Raw genomic sequence first — 21,928 nt, 5'->3', positions numbered from 1 at the left:
GACTAAAAAAAAACCCCAAGCTCCCAAAATAATCGCTGTGGGATGGTCTCCAAAGAGGATAAGCCCATGCACAGGGATTACTCTCTTCTTCCTCACTGTCACAGGGGGGGATTGCACCATACCTGAATCTAGAGCTTTATAATCTCCTAAAATTAATTCTAACCTAAAGTGATGCTTGGCAGATAGGGTTAAGATGTAAGTGGTTCCCACCAGGTTCTCTTGGGGTTTGTGTCATCTTGGAACACTGAAGGGAAGAGAGAGAGGGAGGGAGGGAGGGTCTGTGACCAAACTTGTGTACTCTTATCAAAAAACTGCATGTACTTTGGGAAGACCCCCCAGAAGAACATCCCACCTCCATGGTGACCAAGCAGGACAAGGACCTGCTGCTCTGTGATGCTGATTTTAGCTGAACCACCTCCTGCTGCTCCCATGTCCCAGTGTGCCAGGTAAGGATATCCTTGAGTCCTTACAAGTCTTTCCCTAAATCACCTTCTGAATTAACTCTGAATTTCCACACCACTTTCTCCCTGACCAAAACCAACCCCAGATTAGAAAAGGGATCCGAACCTTGGAGGTCTCAATTTCTCACTCACGATTTGTAGCCGACATCTCCCCAGCCTGGGTGTGGAAAGCTGGTCCCAAAAGCCCAATATTTGGGATTAAGTGGGAGCTGCAGATGCTCACCACTTTTGTAAAGTGAAGCTTGAGAGGGCAAATGTGGATTTAGGAGTTGGGAAGGTGGGAGCCCATCAGCCCTCCCAGTGTTACCTGAATGCTGGAGATCACGGTGAAGCTGCCTTCTGGAAAAGGGGAAGAGTCCAAGATTTTGGATTTCTAGTCCATAAAACACAAAACAGCTGGGACACTCGGGAAGGAAAGCTTGTCTGGGACCCCACTAGGCCACACCTGGAGAAGGAAAGGTGGTCTGAGACCTCACTGGGCCATCCCTGACTGCTCACACTTGTTCCCGCTCCTTAGAGTGAAAGAAGGAAACAAAAATATTCAGCTGCATTGTACAAAATTCTCTTTTTATATATATATATATATATGTATATATTTACACACACAAAACCCCCATATGGAACAGATTTACCAGGTTGAGTTTTAAAAAGTTGCTTGTAGAAGGGTGTTGGATTTTGTTTTCTCTGCTTGCTTTAGGCAGTGCTGTCGCTTGGAAGTGGACACCAGGCACCGTGTTTTTGAAAGGAAGGAGCAGGGAAAGGCTTGGAGCCTTTTTTCCAGATATGGGCTGCGACATGCTGGGAATTGAGGAGTGCTGATGGAGAGAACAGCTGGGAAAAAAGCACCATCCCCTCACTGCTCCTGCTGGGAAGGGAAAACAGAAGGGAGCTGGACAGGAGAAAGGCAGGTAAACATGTGCATTGACTGAAACATAAACAAGGTGTTTGTTTTTTTTTTGTGCAACGTCTGTTAAAAAAACACTTCTGTGTTAAAAACCACACGGTGTGATGGGTGTTGGGAAGTGCATTTGGCAGCAGAGAAAATGCAATGGAACACCTTCCCGCAATGGAATACTTCCACCTTTAGAAACCAAAGGAAAAGCCAACTTGAGCAGCTCACCTTTGCCAGGGTTTGGGTTTTTTCCATCCCCATCCTCTCCCACCCTGATTATTACAAAACATTGGTGCTGGGTTTGTGTTTTTATTACTAAACTCCTCTGCAGTTCATAGACAACCATGGGTGACTTGGAAATTCCATTTTATACAAACAGCTCAAAAAAATACTGGGAGTGAAGTATGGTGGGAAACACTGCTCACGTTGGGAGTTACCGTGCGTGGAGGAACAGGAGGAGCAGGTCAGTGCACACCTCCAGAGACAAGCACCCCCCCCTTCCCAAAAAAAACATACAGCAGCTGGTTATGGAAAGGTAATGTCCACAGAATTAAGTTTTTCATGCTATTCTACTTTCCAGTACTCTCAAATCCATGTGCCAGAGCCAGGTGGGGAAGGCTGAGGTATATTCAGAGATACCTGCACCCAGAGGAAAATCAATCTCTGTAAAGGGCTTTTTTTTTTATTTTTTTGCTTTTCTGTTTTGGGGTTGTTGGTTTGGTTTTTTTTTGCTTTTCTGTTTTGGGGTTGTTGGTTTGTTTTTTTTTTGCACAAATCAGGTGCCGCACAGGAATTTTCCCCAGCTCCCATTGCTTCCAATTGATCACAGACCACTAATGATGCCTCCTTTTTTTAGGCACTTCTTTTCCAAGGGAAAAGTTGTCGTTTTGTTGAACCCATTTTTGCATTCTGGCCCACCCCACCCCCTCCCCAGCCTCCAACCAGAGTCAGGGAACAGTTTCTCCTCTAAGTCTAATTGGGGTCTTTTTTTCCCCCTATGGATAATATCCACAACAAAGGAAATGTTTAATTAAAGAGAAACAGCCTGACTTGGCAGTTTTGCAAGACAGAAGATGGCTCCTTAGTATTTAAAACTAATTTCACAATTTAAATTGGACTTTTTTTTTTTTTTTAAAGTATACGAATGAGACATAAATATAGGCTTATCAATCTGCTTAAAAATTTCATTCACATCATGGAAAATGTTTTTCATTTATTAAAAATATCACATTTGGAGACTAGAAACAGTAAAGTGCATGAAAAGTTTCAAATAGAAATTCAAGAAAATCTTATAGCAGCAAAAAAGCAGAATAAAGAAAAACTTAAAAACACAGACACGACCTTTTCCTATCACTGTGCCTTTTTTTTTTTTTTAAACATTAAGCAGCCAAACAGGTTTGTGTTTTGTTTTGTTTTGTTTTTTTTCAGAAAATTGCATCATGTTTTAACACCTCTTCAGGCACAAGGTTTTGAACTGGCCACCCAGAGCATTAAAAGGAAGGAAAAAAGGATTTCCAACACATCCAAAAGAGCATTAACAGTTGGGAAGGAACCAGCAGCTTTTTAATTCAACCCTGACCGACAACAGCTCCCAAATAAATTGGCATCAGGAGGATTTAGAGCTCGAATTTGATCACAGATATTTGGCTATCTTTGGTTTTCTGATAGTAGTGAGACGAGGGGCAGGGCCACGCCGCCAATCATTTATAGTCATGTATTAAGTGCTTCACTAATGTGCAAAATTTTATGTTGGATGCAGAGTTCAGTCTCTGTTTTGGGTTCAAACAAACAGTATTTCTAATATTCTTCCTACAAAACAAGCATCTCTAGTTTTGCTTTTCTTTTGTCTTAAAAGGTTGGCTCATTTCGCCACGTTCTGGAAAAAAGCATTACCTTGAAATATGTTAAATGCCAAGTTATTAATCTCATTTGTCCGTTTGGAAGTGCAGCTTCCTACTGAAAACAAAAAGCCAGTTTAAAATAAAATAAAAAAAAAACCCCAAACAACCCAAAACAAAAAAATTAAATTAAAAACCTGGAAAGGGGAATAATACTTTGGTTCCAGCCCTAGTGCCAAATGATACCAATATGCACCAAAATGTGCAAAAATCTCATATCAAACACATAAGGAAAAGGAGCTCGAAGCAGCAGCTTAAGGTTGGCCATACTTCACTCCTATATACTTGGATTTACAACTGTACAGGTCCGTGGGAACAGGTCCGTGCCCTTCCAGGGGCAGGGCGGCACTACCTCCGGCTCGGGAGGTGCACCCCGTTGACGAGAGGCAGGAGCGGAGGGTGGAGTTCCAGCTGGGTGAGCAGGGAGAAGTGGTCGGAGGGGATGTGGGGGTGTGGGCACCCGGTGATGTTGTTGTCCACCAGCCACTGAGGGTCCAAAGGCCCCAGGACTCCGAGCACGTTCATGTGGGTGTTGGAGTAGAAAATGTAGTCAATCACACCCTGCGGAGAGAGGGAGAGACACCGGTGTGAGAACGGGGACCGGCGAGAGGCACCGCCCTGGGATTGAGGGAAGACATCCATTCCCATTAAACCACTGGCCACAGCCAGGCTGGAAGCTCAAAAATTCCAGGAAACCATAAAGCTGCGAGCGGCAGGAACAGCACGAGTAGGAAGCAGCAACGAAGCGCTTACGGGGGCCGAGGGAAAGACACCCAAGGGTCAGGGAATTATTAGGACAAATTGCTGCTTACTTTGAAATCAAAAGTGTAATTGGTGTAAGGCATCAAGTTGTTCTCGTAGGCGCTCTTGAGCTGGAAGCCGTGCGTGATCCTGCCTTCGGAAGCTCCGTTCTTCCCGTTCCCGCTGAAGTTCATGAGACACTCGTTGTAACGCAGCTCCTTGAAGTCCTTGTGGTTGTCAGCCACTATGCCGTTGCTTAAGTATTCCACTACACCTGTTGGCAAGGGGATTTAGGGACACAGGACTCAGGGAATGTTGGCCTCAGAGTTAAAAACCAAAACACCACTGAGACATGTCAGGAGATTGGAAAAGATGTTAACTAGCAAAGCAAAGCCCTCTCCTTAGGAAGTTTTTATCAGGAACTCGCATGTTTCCTACTTGTTATTGCTTCTCCAGGCACAGGGACTAATTTAATGATTTATTTAAGATCTATTTGTGCTTTCCTACCCTTTTGTAGGTACCACCAGCTTTCCTGGAGCATAGAGCCGACTACAGAAAGCAGGTGACTGAACCAGAGGACTCACAGTCTCTCCACTCAGATTCCAAAGACAGCTGTTCCTAGGGAAGCTTTCTTCCATACCTACCCAGGGAAGTGGAAACCGCCCCGTTGCCCTCAGAGGAAAACGAGGATTCAAAGGCTCTAAAAAGGCAAGTTAAAAGTGAAGGTGAGTGTTACCTGAATCAGGCAGGGAGTTGAGATCCGCACACAGCACCAGAGGGATGGAGTTCAGATCTGCTGTCGGGCTGCTGGGCCTGCTCGAGGCTTTCTCCAGGATGTTTTTCAGTTCCGAGACAAACATCATGGTCTGGATGAGTTTCACATCTGAGTATTCGGGGTCCCAGTGCATGTGGGCATTGGCCACGATGAGCAGCTGCTTGTCCACGTGAAGCGATTTCATGCCTGGACAGACAGGTACAATTCTGGCAGTGAAAGGTTGCTCCCACCTGTTAATCCTCGGGGTGTAGCTACTGAGGGCTGAGTGTCAGACACACCATCAGATGGATGTGTTTTCATTGCTCAGACCTGCTGATATGCCTGCAGAATGTACCTGGGCGCGAAACACTGTCGCTGTTTTTACTGTTTACCTGAGCTGCAAGGTGGGGCACAAAGTCCCAGGCAGCTCCTTCCAGGCCTGGAATTTAGCTGTTCTCTTCCTTTGAAGCCATCAAACCCCAGCCACGCAGACAGAGCAGGGTGGCAATTTTATCTGTGTTGGAATTGTCTGCTGCATCTTGATCAAACTTAATGAAAATGTGACAGTCAGTCAATCAAGAGGCAGGAAAAGATACCTGATGATCTCCTTCTTCCACGTCAGTATGTTAGCACTGACATCTAATTACTGGGGGAGGGTGGAAGGAGTCAATCAAGGGGAGAAAAAAGAGGGTTGAAAATAGAAGTTGAACATTATTGTCAACCACCGGTAAGAGCAAATGTGTGTAAATACAGTGGCCTTGGGAAAGCTGGGTTGTTCAAGCAGAATTTAACAAAGTAAGGAGGGACAAAAGCTTGGGAATAGTATTCTAGGAGATGGATTTACTAGAAATAACTCGTGCCTTTCTGTGGAACTGAATAACCCCTGGAAACACCACCAGGGCCATACTCACTTGCTCCAAATAATTCCTTGTGCACCTCCAGCACCACGGCGACTCCGATGTTGTCCTTGGTCATCACTCTGTTCAACATGGCTTCCGACCCTTCCGAGTTGGCCATGGCCACCTGGTTGAACTCCACCGTGTGCTTCTGCACCAGCGTGAACCTGAGCCAACACAGGGAACCACCTGTCAGCAGGGGTGACCCACAGCCCCCGTGGTGCCACCGTGTGAAACCCACCACTTGTCTGTTCTCACAGCCCTCCCTCCATCCCAAACCACTCCAGCTATTCTAGACGTGATCCGAAAGGTGTATTTTTGCTTCCAGGAACTCCCAGAGGGAGCTCAGGCTTCAGGAGACTTCATCCTAATCACTGAGAACTGTTCTGAGGTTTGAACTGTTTTTAAAAAGCTGCTCCTGCCCCTTACTTTTCAGTTTTGAAGAATATGGCGCAGCCATCCACATGCTTTTTCTCCTGCTCGGACATGATTTTGGCACGTGACTTCGGAGAGAAGAATCCGTCGTATCCCCGTTCCTTCAAGGCTGGCAGAAAAAGGGTGAAGTATTGCTCTGTTTCCACTTCCTGGAATTGAACACAAACACCTCAGGCTGAGAAGTGAAGGGGAACCCTTCCACGTGCCCACCTTGGCTTGCGGTCAGGAGCTCCCACCGGAGTGAAGAGCTGCTGTTTGCACAAGTCATGTCACTCCCTACACTGGGAGTGCTTCCTGCTGGGAATTCATCTGCATCCCTGGACACCCTGGGATCCCTCCCAAAGGTGAAGTGACAGGTGTCTTTGGAATAGCAGGAGATTACACCTGGTATTTTTGACACTGGAATGCGGATACCGTCCTGGGTTAACACTTGGGAGAGGCTGACAGATATCCAGGAGGGATTGATATTTCACCTGGGAGCCCTTCGGCACAACGGTCTCTCACCCCTCTGGAACGAGACCTTCTCTTTGTGGTAACATTTGGGCTCCCAGAGGATTTCAGAGGTTGATCCCACAAGCACAGAGCTTGTATTGGGAAGCCCTGGAATTTGGTATCCAGCAGGTGACTACGATGTTCTCAAGGGAACATTTAATTCTAATTTAACGAACATTTAATTCATGTTTTCTGCTGCTGATGGAAAATGCAGTTATTTTCCCCTTACCTGAAGACTAATGATATCTGCATCACAGTTGACGATTTCTTCCATGATTCCCTTTTTCCTGTACTCCCAGTTGAGTGCCCAGGATGGGCAGTAGCCATAAAGCTGCCGGGTGGCATATTTATCACACAACACATTGTAACACATAACTGTAAATGAAGCTGGAGGGAAAGGAAGGAAGAAAGGGAAAGGTTATCAACCTCTGAAAATTACAATTATGAACTCTTTCGCTTGGGCAAGAGTGGCTGGAAGAGTTATGACAAAGCCTAACACAGAAAAGAAATACCAGCATCCCAGTCAAATGACAAAAACTGTATTTACAGCACAGCCATACGTTAATTGTTCCAGCATAAATGAACACAAATTGCTGTTTTCACTCTGATCCAGGAAAATGAAGCCCAAGGCAAGTTTTTCAGTGTGGTGTTGTGTAAACACAGGGGTAAGAACCACAGAGTTACCTGAGGGCAGAATTTGGTCTCGTTCTTTTAAAGTAATCCATGGCCTTGGAGGCAGCTGCTCTGGATGAACTACAAAAAAAATTAAACCAGTGATTAATTCAGGGTTTCTGTTTGTAAGTTGTAATTTTTAAGTCAAAATGTGCTTTGTACCCCCAACTCCCCGAGTCTTTTTATGCTCCAGGGGAGGTGAAAATCGTTTAAATGACTCTAGTAAGAGAAAAATTGTCAGTTGTAAGATTCATGACTGGTTTTGTCTCTTTTTTTTTCAGATTTAGAAGCACCACCGAAATATTCCTGCAGCTTGAATAATCTCCTTAAGAAGGAGGGGTAAATCCTGGTGTGCTTCAGACATCCCTTCTCCAAGAACTTTGCCCTATATCCATCATCCCTGCAGCTGGGGGACATCAAGTGGCAAAGCAGAAGGCCCAGTCACAGAACCAGAAAGCAGGATTTAAGTCAGGTACTGGATGTTCTTAATGGCCTTGGTGTTTCTCAGTCTAAATTTGACATTCTGTGTGCATTCAGATGATCACTTTTAGTGGGAGCTACCAAAAGGGCTTCAGCAAAGAAAACTTTGCACTTGGTTGGTAACTGAGGGGTTTCAAGCAGAAACCAGTGGGAACAGCTGGCTGTAACACGGGAGAACTCAGAAAATCCATGCCAGCCTCTAGCAGGGTGTGTGAGGGTGTGTTTGTGGGCATGACTGGAGCCAACTGACATTAATGCTAAAGCAGGCAGGAAACACTGCAGTGGATCAGAATCTTGTTTTAGCAGCAAACTCTACTTTTAAACCCCCCTTGTCCGCCAGATCTGTAGGGGCTGTACCTGCTAGATTGTCAAGCATGTAGTTCAGTAGCTTTCGGGTTCCGTCTGGATCCTGGTAGAGGCTGAGAATATCTTGGGATAAAGGATTGCCTGCCAACAGCAGAAAACAGCAGCGGGGTGATGAGTGTAATATCTCACAAAAACTGTCAAAAAGCCTTGAGGTGACAGACAAAGCTTTTGAGCCCAGACCCCTCAGGAATTCCTGAGTACTTGTAGGATTATGGAACTGGAAGGAGCTCACCTTTCAAACCCAGGGTTTGTAGCTGGAAGAGCCGTCCAAGTTCATAAGGCAAAACCCGTAACAGATTGTTATTTAAAAGCAATTCCCTGCAGCAAATGCAAAAACACTTTGGGTGAGTATCACTGCAGAAGAAAACTCCTGATGCACTGTACGCTGCTCATCTTCAAAGAGGACATTTTTCACCCTGAATTTATTATGGAAAGATATGCCAATCTTCCTGTGTCAAAGCACAGGGGAAATACACTCATTAGGGAAAAAAAAAAAAGGCCACAAAACCTCCAAAACGCAAAATGAAACCAAGGAGAATTTAAACTGCAGGCAATGACCAAGCCTCAAAGAATGTTTCAGAGCAGAAGACTTACAGTGATACAGAAGACTTACAGCTTACAGTGATGTATCAGTGATCAGAAAAGAAGGGCAGTGAAGCCAAAAGTAATTACTAGAACTGAAGCTCTGCACCAATCTGGAATTTTTCAGGATTGTTTGGAACACAGGAACAGAAAGCAAACTGAAACTCTCGCTCCCGATCCCACGATACAAAATTTTGAGAGGTCAGCCAGAGTAACTCCTCTCACCTGAGAGACACCATGTTTCCTAGTTCTGCTGGTAAACTTCTGAGTTTGTTGGATGACAGATCCAGGTAAACCAGATTGTGGAGCTTGGCAATATCAGGTGGAATGCGAGTAAGATTGTTGTCATTGAGGTGCAGAGCCGTCAGGTGCGTCAGCGACCAGAGCGACGAACTTAAGCTCCGCACTCTGCCTGGAAGAGAAGAGCAAGGAACCCCCCCTTCACTCTGGAACCATCGGATACAAACTGCAGGGGACATCAGAATGACGAGATGTCCAGCATGGAAGTCCAGTACCCCTCGTCCTCCCCCAGAAAAACCACGTTCACAACAGGATGCCCTGCCTGGAAGCGCCTGCTGTGATCTGGGGCAGCAACAACCGGAATTCAAACCCCAACCAACTCACCTGAGATCTCCAACTCAGCCCAGTGTGACTTCTTCCCGTTGGCTACCTCTTCTGCTGACATGATGGTGTAAATTCTGCGAGGATCTGGAGGATCATATTTTTCCTTTGGCATCCCTGTTAGTCTGAAAGACCACCACAAGCGTTACCATCTGTGCTCCTTCATCGCCCTGCCCCGGGGACACTCGGCAATAACACGTCCTGGAGTTCGTGTCTCATGTTCTTTAGCTCCATTTTCCCATTAACTATCCAGCTTTTCTCTTTTGTGCTTCTTCGTGTTTGGGATCAGCCAAGACCTTTCCACTCCTAATGACCCAGGAGCTCAGGTAAAGTTCTTGTTAGTTCTGGGCACAGGGGGCTCCAGCCCAGTGCAAAACAGGAATATCAGATGCACTCATGTCCTAAGGGCACACCAGATTCATCCCATCTCATTGTCCTGACTCTGGTCAGAAGGGAGCTCCAATGTCCCACTCAAAAATATCAGGAGAGATTTTCTTCCATACCTCCCCAGACCGTTGTGCTGAGCAGGACTGGGTGTGTTTGGTTATAAAACACAAGCTTAGGTGAGTTTGCTGTTTCCTGGTCTTTTCTTCCCCAGACACACAAAATCCACAAGCCTCGATTTTACACAAATCCAAAGCAGCTGCTCCACAGGAGGCAGCTTTTCCCCCACACCTCTCCTACAACTGGCTGCAATAGCTGCGAAGCTCTTAAAACAGCTACATTTGAGGAAACAAGCTGAGGTTTTTTTCAGCAAGTCCAACTAAAGAGACATCCCACAGACCCTTTAGGAGCGTACAGCACTGCAGTTTGTTCCAGCTGACGCAGACATCCCACGGCAGCGGGAGACGGCAGGGCTGTCCCCTGAGAAGGGTCTCAGTTACAGGTCTGCTGCTTCCTTCCCGAATGCCCAGGGAAATTCCAGGGGCAAATGCGAGCCCCACATCTAATTATAGCCCCCTGCTATTTCCAGGTGAAGTCACACGGCGAGGAGAGCCACGGGATAAGAGGATTCTGCGCTCACACTGCCCGGAGCGGGGCCCTGAATGAACGGGTTACTTAAGGACAAGGGATTAGACCTGAAATCCTTCTCTCCTCGTCCCAGAACCCCAAAATCAAACAACACAAACAGGCCTTTCCCAACACAAACAGACTGTGCCTTGGGAGTGCTAAATCTCTGGTGCCTGGGTTTTGCTGGATTTATCCTCACTCTTCAACAAGTGCATGTGCAGAAGTGAGGAGCACTTGAACAGATTTCTAAGGGGAAATGCAGAAGCTCTGAGGGGGAAAATGGAGCAGAAAGCCAGCAAAGGGTTTATGGCAGAAGGGAGCTTTTACAATCTCTACGTCTTAATCATCAAACATTTGAACTGATCCAGGTGGGTCTTTGTTTTGCTGTTTAATCTGTCACACTCGAAACAATCTGTACTTCAGCACATCTGGACCCAGGGCATGGCAAACTTTGCTGTCCAGCTCCCAGGATCTGGGCGAGTGCTGCGTGGTGGAAGTCCCTAAACCCACGGTGGTGAGACCATCTGAGTCACCCCATGCTCATGCACAGCAGCCCAGAGATGACCACTGCCCAGGTGACACCATCCGAGAGCTCCGGGACTGCAGTTTCCTCCCTGGCAGGGCACCCAATTAAATGATGTTGAAGTATCACTCATTAAGACAAGTGCTCTGCCAATTCAGAGTGATTTGTGGCTGTCAGAGGCCTTCCAAAGAAATGAGCCCTGAGTTGTGAGGCAAAGACACGCACATTTTTCAGCTGTTACTCACTTTAATACGGCTTTGAAATCGCAGTGAGTCAAACAGGCAGCAGTGTCATTGCCACAGTTACAGAAAAGGGAAAACAAACCTAAATCAAATATACTTTTTTTTCCTTCTACATAACAGCAACATTGAGCAAGACTTGAAAGCCACTATGTGTATTTCTTTTTTAGGCAAAAAACGAATTTCGCCTCGTTCCCATCTCCCACTCTGCTTGTCCTGGAACTAAAACAATATCCAGAAATCCCAGCCTGCTTTTGCTCAGTCCTCAGGGAGCTACACTGAGTTCCCTGAATCAGTTAATCCCAAAATCAGATGCGCATGAGTGCAAATTTTCGCTGGCTTTTCTTCTAAAGGCTCGCCTTGGAAAACTTCAGACTTCTAAAACCTGCTCTCTGCTACAGATCTAGTCACGTAAACGTATAGTGTGACCCTGATTTTGTGTAAATCAAACACAAAATCTCTTCCTGATTTTGTGTAAATTAAAGAAAACCTGAAGTTGACAACACCGGTGCCTTAGTAAGAACAATATTTAAGCTCTGGGGGTTCCTAACATAAGTCTTTGGGTCCAAGTCCATCCCCAAAAACCTGAAGCTCGCTGGCAGAGCAGGATTACTAAGTGTGGTCCCAGGTGAGCTTAAGCAGCCCTATCTTAGGTGTATATAAGAAGGGCCAGGGGCAGGTCCTGGGTTTGCCAGCAGTAGGCCTGTGCCCGCCTTTTTTTTTTGATTTCTGGGTTTTTTTATGCTGTTTTACTGACTGCTTTTTTTGTGTATGGCCCACGCTGACTATCATTTAAAGCCTGGAAAAAAAAAAGGCAGAATGGAACAGTACTGAAGGTGTGGAGTGTCAAAGAAGAAAGGCTGAGCTGCGAGGCTGCACCACAGGCTTTTTAATCTGAAGGTGTGTTTTTCTGGGCAACAAACAACAGGAGCTTCTGGGTTTCAGACAAGCAGTCCCTTCCCCAGGGAGGGCAGAGGATGCATTTCTTAAATTACAGTGACTACAACACGTTTTGTTTAAGCTCTTTCATACCTCAATGCATAAATGAATTGCCTGTCTCTAACGAGGGAGCAAATGGAAAAGAGCTGTGGCTGCATCTCCCTGCAGCCCTGTGCTCATGGATGTCTGGAACAACTCCAAACCCTCCCTCCAGCAGAGTGACATTCTTTGTGATCCTTTTTTTTTTTTTTTCCCCCCAGCCTCTGTATATGGATGAGTCAAAGTGCTGAAGCATTTTGAAAACTATGCAGCAGGCAGCCCTGAATCACTCCTCCTTCCTCTGTGCCGGCCAGCCCCTTCCATAGGGCGATCCCTGCCAGGAATCTCCGGTGCTGACGGGGCGGGAGCGTGTGTGTACACACGGGCACGTGTTGTTTAACGCTGGAAGTCGCACTGGGAGCCGGAAAACATTTTTATCTGTTGATCTCTGATGTGAATATCTGTTTACGTATTTTGTAAGCAGGCCCGAATGGCTGCAAAGGGAGAGGAGAAAGGCTCTTGTCTGCACTAAGCTGCTCTGCTTTCAGGAGTGTGTGACAAAAGTCTCCCCATTCTGGCCTCCCTAAGGAGCTGAGAAGCACAGCCAATTCCCACTAATACAAAAACTGGCTTAAGTACTCTGGGAGGGGGGAAGGAAAATCAGGAAAATAAGGTGGTTTTTTTAAGGGTATGTTAGGGGGATTTTAAAAAACACTGGTAATAGTGGGATATGTACAGATGTGTTAGCTTACGGTAAACTACTTTGTATATCCATATATATGGTATCTACTGTGCATAGACCAGCAGGAAAATATTGAGGAGTGGGGAATTTTGATGGCCTTTTCCTTGGATCTGAGCCTTCTTCATGGTTCTTCCCTGCAGGAATGTGTCCAGCCACCTCTGTGTCCACTGTCTCTACCAAGAGCCCAACGAGCACCCAGAGTGCACCATCCCAGGTAACTCTCTCTTTTCAGTTTCTTATTCCAAGTAACCTGTTTGGGAGCAAAGATTAGCAGGGAAACCAATACAAATGCCTCCTCGTGGGTTTTAAATTAAAAAAAAACCCCAAAACAATTTCTAAGGAGATTTTAAACAATCTTAGAGGAAAGTATAATCAAAGTACATAAATAGAGACTCCTTGGCCATGAGTAAGTATCCTACAAACAGGAAGAGAGTTAAACATCTTTGCAACCCTCAGGTTCAGCCTTTCAGTTCCTTAACTTGAAGCTTTTGGGGATCTCTGTACTGGTGCTGATAGGATGGAGAGCTGTTCCTCTCAGGTGTAATTGGCCAGGATGTTTGTGCTGGGAAGGAGAAGGGAACAGACTCAATCCTCTCTGGCACAGAGCACAGGGAAATAAAAGTTGGTAAGAGGTAACCATGAACCTGCAGCTGGCAGTAAATTCAGCAGTGGTGGGATCTCAGGGGGCTTCCTGTTATCACTCCAACAGAGACCATAAAAGGCCAGAGAAACAGAGCAGTCATAGAAGCAAAGCCTGGAGAAAACCAGCAAAAGCCAAGGGGAGGAGCGGGAAGGGAGGGAACGAGCTGTATTTGATTAATTCTAGAGCCAACTGGCACACACTTGATGGAAATGTTAATTGTCCTACTGACATATACCCACTAGTTATTCCCCCCTTTCCTCATCTCCTCTAAATGAAGCACAGGCTCTTTTCTTAAATCACAGGTAACATAAGAATACCCAGGTTTCCACCCTTCCTCTTCCTCCGTGTCACACCCCCACTTACAAGAACAGCTGAACTATTTACTGCATGGCAATACTAAATAGCATTATGTAGGGAATTTTTATTTCTGTACTTAGTTAACATTCAGTTTTCACTCCAAAAGAACAGTTTCTGCTCTGCTGGAAGTAGCCAGTTACCTCTCACTGTGTGCATGACAGCTCCTGAATATCTGCACCGAGTCACAGAGTGATACCTGCCTTTGTCTGCAGGTGCCTTTTATACTTTTATGCTTTCAGAGGAGCTCTTGGGGCTGGTTTACATGCAAACACGGGGCAGGTCACTCCCAAAAAGTAAGGCTCTGCTTAACAGAAATGCTGACAAGGGGCTATTATAGAGCAAGAAGAGTTTCAACAGCCAGCCTGTAAATAAATCTAATCAGAAGCCCCCAAAGGGCTGGTTTAAATAGTATATTTATTTATTTACGCGAGTATCTCGCAGTGTTCCAGAGAAATGACCCATTTGCAATGCTGCTCCAGCCCCTGGAGAGTGCTGGGCTTCTAATGAGATCCAGGACAGAGTGGCTTAAAGGATTAGGAACTGAAGTCACTGGGAGTGTGGGGAGGGAAGCAGCCAGTGCCGGATCAAGACAAAAACGCTGTCCTGGGCTGTGGGCACGGGGCAGAGCTTAAAGCGGGTTTTCCTAGGACTGGTCTGACAGCCAGAGGACTGGGGAGACAGAAAACTCCCAGCAGCCAGAGCAGAGTAAGCTCCAAGTGTTGAGGTGTGTGAAAGTCCCTGGGAGCCCTGAGGGAGAGAGCTGCTTTATTGACAAGCCTGATCCGACAGCCACTCAGTCACTGCTTAGGAATGACAAAGACCCTGCTCAGGTTGCTGCCAGCCAACACCTTGTCTCATTCAACTCCTCGGGATCAATAACTGGAGAGGAGTCAGCTATCGACCTATTTTTTGAGGGAAAACTCCACCGGAATCACGAATCAGTAAACGGGGAGCGGCCTTCTCAGTGAACCTTTCTTTAAAATACAGCTGGAATCATCAATAACCTTTCATCCCTCAAAGAAAAGTTTGTGCTAGGAGAAAAGAAATGAGATTATTTCCACGGCCACGATGTTCTATTCCCCTTTCAGTGGGAGGCTGCCACCACTTTCACAAAACAAGCAAAGCCCAGCAACACTTCAGCTACTCTCCCTCCACGACTGAGAGATAAGGCCCGGCTTAGCACCCACAATCTGTTCTTCCCAGCAATAATTAACAGCCTGCCACCATAAAAACTCACTGCAGACAGCTTTAAAGTTACAGGGCCTGCCCTGTTCAGCTACAGGTAGGTTTGGATGAGTCAAGATTTTAAAAGAAAGGAAGACAAAGGAAAAAAAACCCAAAGGAAAAAGTACACACCAATAGTGGAAACTGTTTTGCAATCGTTGGCACAATAAATGAGCCCAGTTTGAACAGGCCACAGGATGCTGCCCCAGTGCTCAAAGTAGCTGGGCTTGTATGCTCAGGATAAGAGGGAAGGGATCTGTTTAAAACAAAGCAGTTTATAAGGCATAAACCCTGTTCTGCATAGGGTATATTTAAATGTACTTTGCTTTTTAAATCCAGGAAGTAAAAAAAGCTTGTCTGATAGCCTGAGCAAAGCATATTATTTGGATATCGAAAGACTGTTCAGCTGCTTCTGTATCTGATGATCCCAATCTTTCCCACGAGCATCTACACCATACTTAAACTTCCAGATAGAATCACAGACTGGTTTGGGCTCCAAGCCCCTTCCATCCTGGCCTTGGACACTTCCAGGGATGGGGCAGACACAGCTTCTCTGAGCAACCTGTGCCAGAAGAGATGTTGAACCTGTGTGGGGTTCCTCTGTTCGGCCACTCAAAGGGATTTCACCTAAAGCCACGAAAAACTTTGGCAAGTTTTGCTGAAGTTTTTCAAGCAGGTTGGTTTTCTGATATTTCTCAATATACTGGCAGGTGAGAAGTTAATTGCAGAGTTCTCTGAAAGGAAGTTAAAGAAGAGAAATACAGTCCAAGCCATCCTGCTTTAGAGAAATGGAGTGTAGAGCAAGAGCACAGACCCAGTGGTACGTGCAAGAGGCAGGTATGGATTCAGGAATGCTCAAGCCTTGTTGACAGCTTCAGGTTTTAAACCACATAATTTTCCAAGTAGAAAATGCCTGTGAGTTATACTCATCTCCCCCACGTACACGTCCAGGGTTGTTTTGTCCAGACCTGCCACGAAATAAATGGCCAGTGATTTAAAACTGAACTATTCCACCTGCCCAGACAGTACCTGGAAGCAAGCAGAAAAACACCTCGCAGTTCAGCGCAGGACTAGTCTCAAACCCCCTGGTCTCAAAATACTTAATAGATGTGCTTCTCTCACCCACTCAAAATATTCCTAATTTGTCTGGTGAACTCCACTCCCTCACAGCCTTTTGCTGGAGACCAAGGAGGGGAAGGAAGAGGCTCGTTGCACAGGTACAAACATGTGCCTGCAGACGGAACTGCTCCCGGTGGTAAAATGCAGTTTGGCTGGAGGAAGAACTGCAAGCCAAGGGCCAGCTGACAATGGGAACCCGGCTCTTCCTGGCACCTGGGACTGTGTTCTGGTATGTGAGGAGTCATCTGGCCCCTGCTCTCCTTTTGCTTTCTTAACTTTCCAAAACAAAAAGGGATTCAGAGGAAAGGCGTTCACAAGTGGAAATTTCGGCGGGGCGGGGAATTCATCCTGTGCTGGCTCCTTCCAGGGCCAGCTGGAAATCAGCGGGGCAGAAGAAAGAGAAATTGAGTTTTAAGCTATAGAGGAAGCAGGAGCGAGTTTGCTGGAACTCCTCTCAGTACTGCCCCGATGGGCCTTTTCCTGCACGGTGCTGCAAGTTCCACAAGGCCCAGAAAATGTGGAAAGGAGTGTTTTCTTTCACCTGGAGAGGGCGGGGACTGAGCAGTGCATTCCAATACGTGCTCCAACAAGGAGAGAGCGAACCAGCTCTTTGGAAAGGCCAAGAAAGGCTGGCAGTTCCACAGGGCTGGCAGTGGTTCCTGTCTGTGCTGATCCCCATGGATGACTGGGTGACACCTTCACATTTCCTTCTGAGAGTTTAAATTCTGCTCCAGCTCCCAGCCTGGAGCAGGGAGAAGAGCAAAGGATATTCTCCACGTGGAAAAAAGAAAAGCTAAACACTTGCAGAAGCAAGTCTTCAGTGCTCTCTCTAGATTGTTCCTAAAGCCAAGCCAGAGCCTTTTGAGAGGGCCTTTAGATTGATTTCTTGGGAAGGGGAAAAAAAAAAAAGAAAGCAAAACTAATTTGTGATTAGAAGGCACAAAGATGTTCACTCAGATGGAAGCATTCCTGAAAAGCGAGGGGGAAACTACCCGAGCAATTCATTCAGCTGCCCTAGAGGGTAAACAGTGAACTTGAGCACCATCCACAAATCCCGATTATTATTAACAGCTTGACCAAAAGCTCATGGTTTTTGTAGTTCTCTTTGTACTTGTGAAATCTGATGGACTGAAAAAAAAATACGTTTGACACCAAAGCAAAGAGGGGGGTCCCTCTGCAGCAACACGAGGCTAAACATTGCTCCCTCTCCTGCACTTTGTGGAGCTGCCTCAGCCCAGAAATGTTTTTTGGCCTTTACAAAAAGCATTTCAGATGTTTAATTGGGTCTTTACTTTCAGGCAGTTGGAAGCAGCAGCCTGGGGAGCTGTGGATGAAGGATCCTTAACCGGGAGCTTTGGTTCGCATTCCCATTTCCAACACAGCCTCCAGAGACCACGGGTGTGTGCATAACCTGGGAAGAGGAAAGGCTCCACAGGTAAATCATAAATGCCATTAACCACTTACATCAGGAAATGCCAAAGCAGGGGTGGACACACACACACAGCCTTATCTGCTCCTTGTTTACAGGTGCAGGTTACAAGGTGAAGTTAAACTACTGGTGTGCAAGGCACCCGACAGCTCAGTGGGGCTCTGTCCCATTCCTTGCTGCAGCTTCCAAAATCCCTCTGTTCACTCACTGCACCTGAGCTGTGGCTAAAACTGCCTGGAGCTGATTTTTCTTGGCCTTGGAGCATTTTTCTGAGCGATGGTCTAATGCCTCCCCTTGAGAGGGATAGAATGTGTTTCTTGTAGAACACCATACAGTGTATTTCTGCCTATCTTTAATCCCATTTCAGTGACCACTTGTCAAACTGCTTTCTGGTGGTGTCTGAACACTCCTGAAGTTGCTTTTTGGGTGATGCCCAAGAAACTGCAAAGCTTTTTCTTCTAAGCAGGGTCCCAGAGAGATTTTCTTCTACTGCTCTCTGTTATTCAGAGTAAGTTCAGCTTGGGTTGAGGGTTTTTTTTGGGGTGGGGTGGATTTTTTTTCTTGTTCTCAACTCTCCTCATATAAGCCTTTTATGACACAGAAGGAGAGCAGCAGAATTCCAGAACTATTGTCACCACCTAAAGATCTTGATAAAGAAACATCCTAAAACAGTCTTTTTTTTTCTTTTCTGTCATTACAGGTGAGATGGAGAAGCTGCACAGCCCAAATCACTGAAACCCAAAGAATTAATCAGGTGAAGTTACACTGTGAGCAGAACCCAAGCCTTGATTACAGCCTGTCATCAAGGGAACCACAGAACTTGGACCAAAAAAAAAAAAATATTACAAGAGGCTTAGCATTTAATGCTCTAAAGTAGTAAATCCACAGCAAATCCTCCTGAATCTAAATATGCCTAAGACATATTTTAACTTATTTTCTAAAGTTTTCTCGAATGCCATCTCACACTCCCAAACTAAGCTCCACTGTTGCTTTTGCTTTCTCAGTAGTATGCAAATCCCATGCCTCGAGTGCCCTTTTGGCATCCCAAAAGCTCCTTCCAATAAACAGTAAGCAAGCCATTTATTTGGATTTATCTCCCTTTTTAAACTCAAGTAACCCGCAAGTGTCTTCTGATAATTTTTTAGAATTTTTGGGGGGCAGTTCAAAAAGGTTTGCTTAGATATTATGCATGTTACAGATACATAATTTTACCCCTTAAAACTAGAATGACCTCCTGCAGGTTTTAGTAACAAAAAAAAAAAGAAATACACCTCCCCACTTGTGCACATTGAGTCTGAACAAAAAAGTCAACAGCTGCTGTGATCTACCTAAATATAAGTTTTAATTCTTGGTGGTTTAGATTTAAATTAAGTAGAGACTTACCCAGTGTGGAAATTAATTAATTTTTCTCCACTGGTGCCTTTTCATTTTCCTACCAGAGTCCACATGCACCTTGGGATCACCTTCTGGCTTATTTCTCCTAAGACTGGTGTGAAAGCTCAGCTTGGTCAAAAGCCTGCCTGGGTTTTTGGCAAAACCAAGGGTGTCAGTGGAAAACAACCCCAGTCCACATGGGAAGAAAATAATCCCAGTTATAACATGAAATGGAAGTTTTACCAACGCCTCTGGACCAAAAGAAAACAAGCAGCTGTAACATCACTTACTTCCACAAGAGAATTCCCACTGCAAACTGATGGAGCTCCTACAGATTCCGGATAGGAAGAGGAGAGCCACACACAGCAAATACACCCGGAGCAGCCGTCCCTTCCCTTCCCTTCTGAGCCAGGCAAACAAACACCTGACCACGCTACATCCCTGGAAACACGGTGCTCTACTGGCAGACAGGGAAAAACAGCCTTTAAAAAACGAAAACAAGCTCTATCAGTAAAAGTGCACTTCGGCAGATAAACTGCTCCTGCAGCTGGGACTTCTGCTGGCACAGCTCTGTCGGTCACGGGTCACACTCCGGCACCGCGCGCGCAGACAGAGCTGTGCCAGCAGAAGTTTGCCATGCAAACCTGGGGGGAAACTCGGGAGCCACTAACGTGGATCTGCAAAGGCCTGTGTTTTTCCAGCAGTCTGACGACGAGGAGCCTGTCTTACCCCTGGCACGTGAATCTCTTGCTTCCAAGCACAGAAGAAAACTGGACTTCACACAGGAACACGGCACTGCCTGTGAGCCATTTACACTGCACTTTATCCTTCAATTAAATACACAGACTGAGCGAGGAAGAGCCCCCGTAGGAAGGGAAGATAAAAGGGAATAAATTAAGTTGTGCCGTACTTCAGCCCTTGGAGCAGCCCGCCCTCACTTTTAACAGTAAGAAGGGAACAAAGCTGAAAGTGTTTAACGGGATTTGTTTAGCAGACAGCAGAGCATTGCAGAATTTCCACTGCTCCGTGAAACCCAACAGCTGAACTGTAACAGGACTTTTGGCATCTTCAAAAATCCCCGGAGGAGATTTAATGCCCGAGTTGGTGCTCAGGGAGAAGTTCTGTTTGGGTGAGCCCACACGACACTGCGGATCGTTATTCCAGAGCACGGAGCAGCGAGATGTCAGGAGCGCGCGCGCTGCCCATCTGCTCCGGAGAGAAATTATAAAATCAAGCTGGAAGTAACCTCCCACCACCCTCTGGGAGGGGAAGGAAAGCCACGGAGAAGGGCTACGTCCAGGAAGTTGGGTCAGGCTGCGGTGCAAAGCAAACCTCAACCGTCCAGCACGTGGGAGAGGGACGTTTGGCAGCACAAATTTCCCCATTTTCCACAGAAGTCAAGTCACTGGCAGTCCTGCCTTTGTAGAGGCCGTGCTCCGCCTTCCTCAGAGCTTTCTGGCCCTCCAAAGCGGGACACAGCTTCTAGGAATTCCCTGGGTTGTGTCACGCTGTCGTTAGAAATAATGTACTATTTTTTTTTTTTTTAAAAATAAACACACGAACATCACTTTCATCATCAGTCATGTCTGCGCACCCTGAGTGACTTCAGGGTGGGGTGTTCTCCCCTCCACGCTAGTTTTGGGTGGTGGGGGAGTGTCACAGAGAGAGGAGGACACAGGTATGAATTTAACTGTAGGAAATTCCCCGCTTAACCAAGGCCACCTAGAATCTTTATCAGCAGGCCGGCTCCTGAGAAGCTGCACCTCCCCAAAACAAATACTCAGCCTATTCAAAGTTTCCAAAATGGCCCGATTAAAGCTACTGGTCTAAAGATTTCCAGAAGGTCAGACAAAAGCTGGTGGAGCAACTGAGCCCTTGGCCATGTTTACCACCAGCACTTCAGTTTAAAAACCAAGTGCCAAACTGGGACAAAAACTCGGTGTTCGGGTGTGTTCTACTATTTGCAAGCACTGTGGCCTGGGCTGGCAGCACAGGTTATATTGCAGGTGATGTTGCTGTCACCCTCCTCCTACGGGACTGCTGTGGACCACTGGGAAACCACTGGGGAAAGGTGGTGAGACCAGCGACCCTCACCACAAACACACCTTCACAAACATCCTTTGCCAAAAAACACCCTCACCAACCTGCTGGAGGGTCACCCACGGTACCAGGGGAAGGTCTCATTATGGGACGCGGGCTGGCACAGAGGAAGCTGCAGCCAAGTGCTTGTCCCACAGCCGAGCTTCACCCCATTGCTTTGGGTTCACCCCATGGCCAGGATTTGCCCCACGGCCAGGATCTGTCCCACGGCTGAGGTTCACCCCATTGCTGGGGTTCACCCTGTGGCCAGGATTCACACCACGGCTGGCATTCACCCCACGACTGGAATTTACCCCGCGACTGGAATTTACCCCACGACTGGGATTCACTCCATGTCTGGGATTCGTCCCACGACTGGGATTTATCCCATGGCCAGGATTCGCTCCACGGCCAGGGTGTGCCCCATGACCGGGATTTACCCCACGTTCGGGATTCACCCTTCGGCCAGGGTTCACCCCATGGCCAGGATCTGCCCCATGATCCGTCCCACGGCCGAGATCTGCCTCACGGCCGGGACCGGTCCGCTGGCTGCGCTTCAACCCCAGGGCCGGGACTCGCCGCCCGGCCGCGGCTCCCCCCACGGCCGCCCCCCGCAGCATCCCCGCCGGCCGCCCGGGGCTCGGCTGCAGCGCCAACCGCGGCCTCCGGGGCCGCGCCGCGGGGCCGATCCCGCTCCCCCCGCGGGGCCGATCCCGCTCCCCCCTCACGCGGTGCCGCCGGCGGGGCCCGACATGGCGGCGGGGCCGCTCCCGCTCCCCCGCTCACCTGCATGCGGCGCGGCGGGGCGGCGGGGCCGGCGGGGCGGCGGGGCGGGCACCCACGACATGCGGGCGGCGGCCCGCGGGCGGCGGGGACGGAGCCGCGGGGCCCGGGCGGCGACGGCGGCGGCGGCGGCGGCG

At 47.3% G+C, this 21,928-nt stretch overlaps 1 protein-coding gene and 1 long non-coding RNA gene across 3 annotated transcripts; one reads left to right on the top strand and one right to left on the bottom strand.

The window, feature by feature from the left end:
- Positions 1-1,007: 1,007 nt before the first annotated feature.
- CNOT6L (CCR4-NOT transcription complex subunit 6 like) lies at positions 1,008-21,914 on the bottom strand. Of its 2 annotated transcripts, none has more exons than XM_064651365.1 (12): positions 21,795-21,914; positions 9,294-9,415; positions 8,895-9,081; positions 8,320-8,405; positions 8,079-8,168; positions 7,254-7,322; positions 6,799-6,956; positions 6,072-6,226; positions 5,658-5,809; positions 4,729-4,953; positions 4,064-4,266; positions 1,008-3,812 (listed from the first exon to the last, which is right to left on the bottom strand). In XM_064651365.1, the coding sequence occupies exons 2-12, from the start codon at positions 9,403-9,405 to the stop codon at positions 3,600-3,602; spliced, it is 1,650 nt and encodes a 549-aa protein (XP_064507435.1). In that variant the 5' UTR covers positions 9,406-9,415; positions 21,795-21,914; the 3' UTR covers positions 1,008-3,599. The 2 variants fall into 2 exon arrangements, with proteins under 2 accessions (XP_064507435.1, XP_064507436.1); XM_064651366.1 differs by lacking the exon at positions 21,795-21,914 and adding an exon at positions 19,220-19,490.
- LOC135412621 (uncharacterized) lies at positions 17,457-20,496 on the top strand. Its single transcript, XR_010429792.1, has 2 exons — positions 17,457-17,561; positions 18,256-20,496. It is a non-coding gene; the product is annotated as an uncharacterized LOC135412621 (long non-coding RNA).
- Positions 21,915-21,928: the final 14 nt, after the last annotated feature.

This window comes from Pseudopipra pipra, chromosome 4 (genome assembly GCF_036250125.1).
Source record: "Pseudopipra pipra isolate bDixPip1 chromosome 4, bDixPip1.hap1, whole genome shotgun sequence".
Classification (NCBI taxonomy): Eukaryota; Metazoa; Chordata; class Aves; order Passeriformes; family Pipridae; genus Pseudopipra; species Pseudopipra pipra.
Note: the sequence above shows the minus strand (reverse complement) of the source record. Positions and strands in the feature narration are given on the sequence as shown.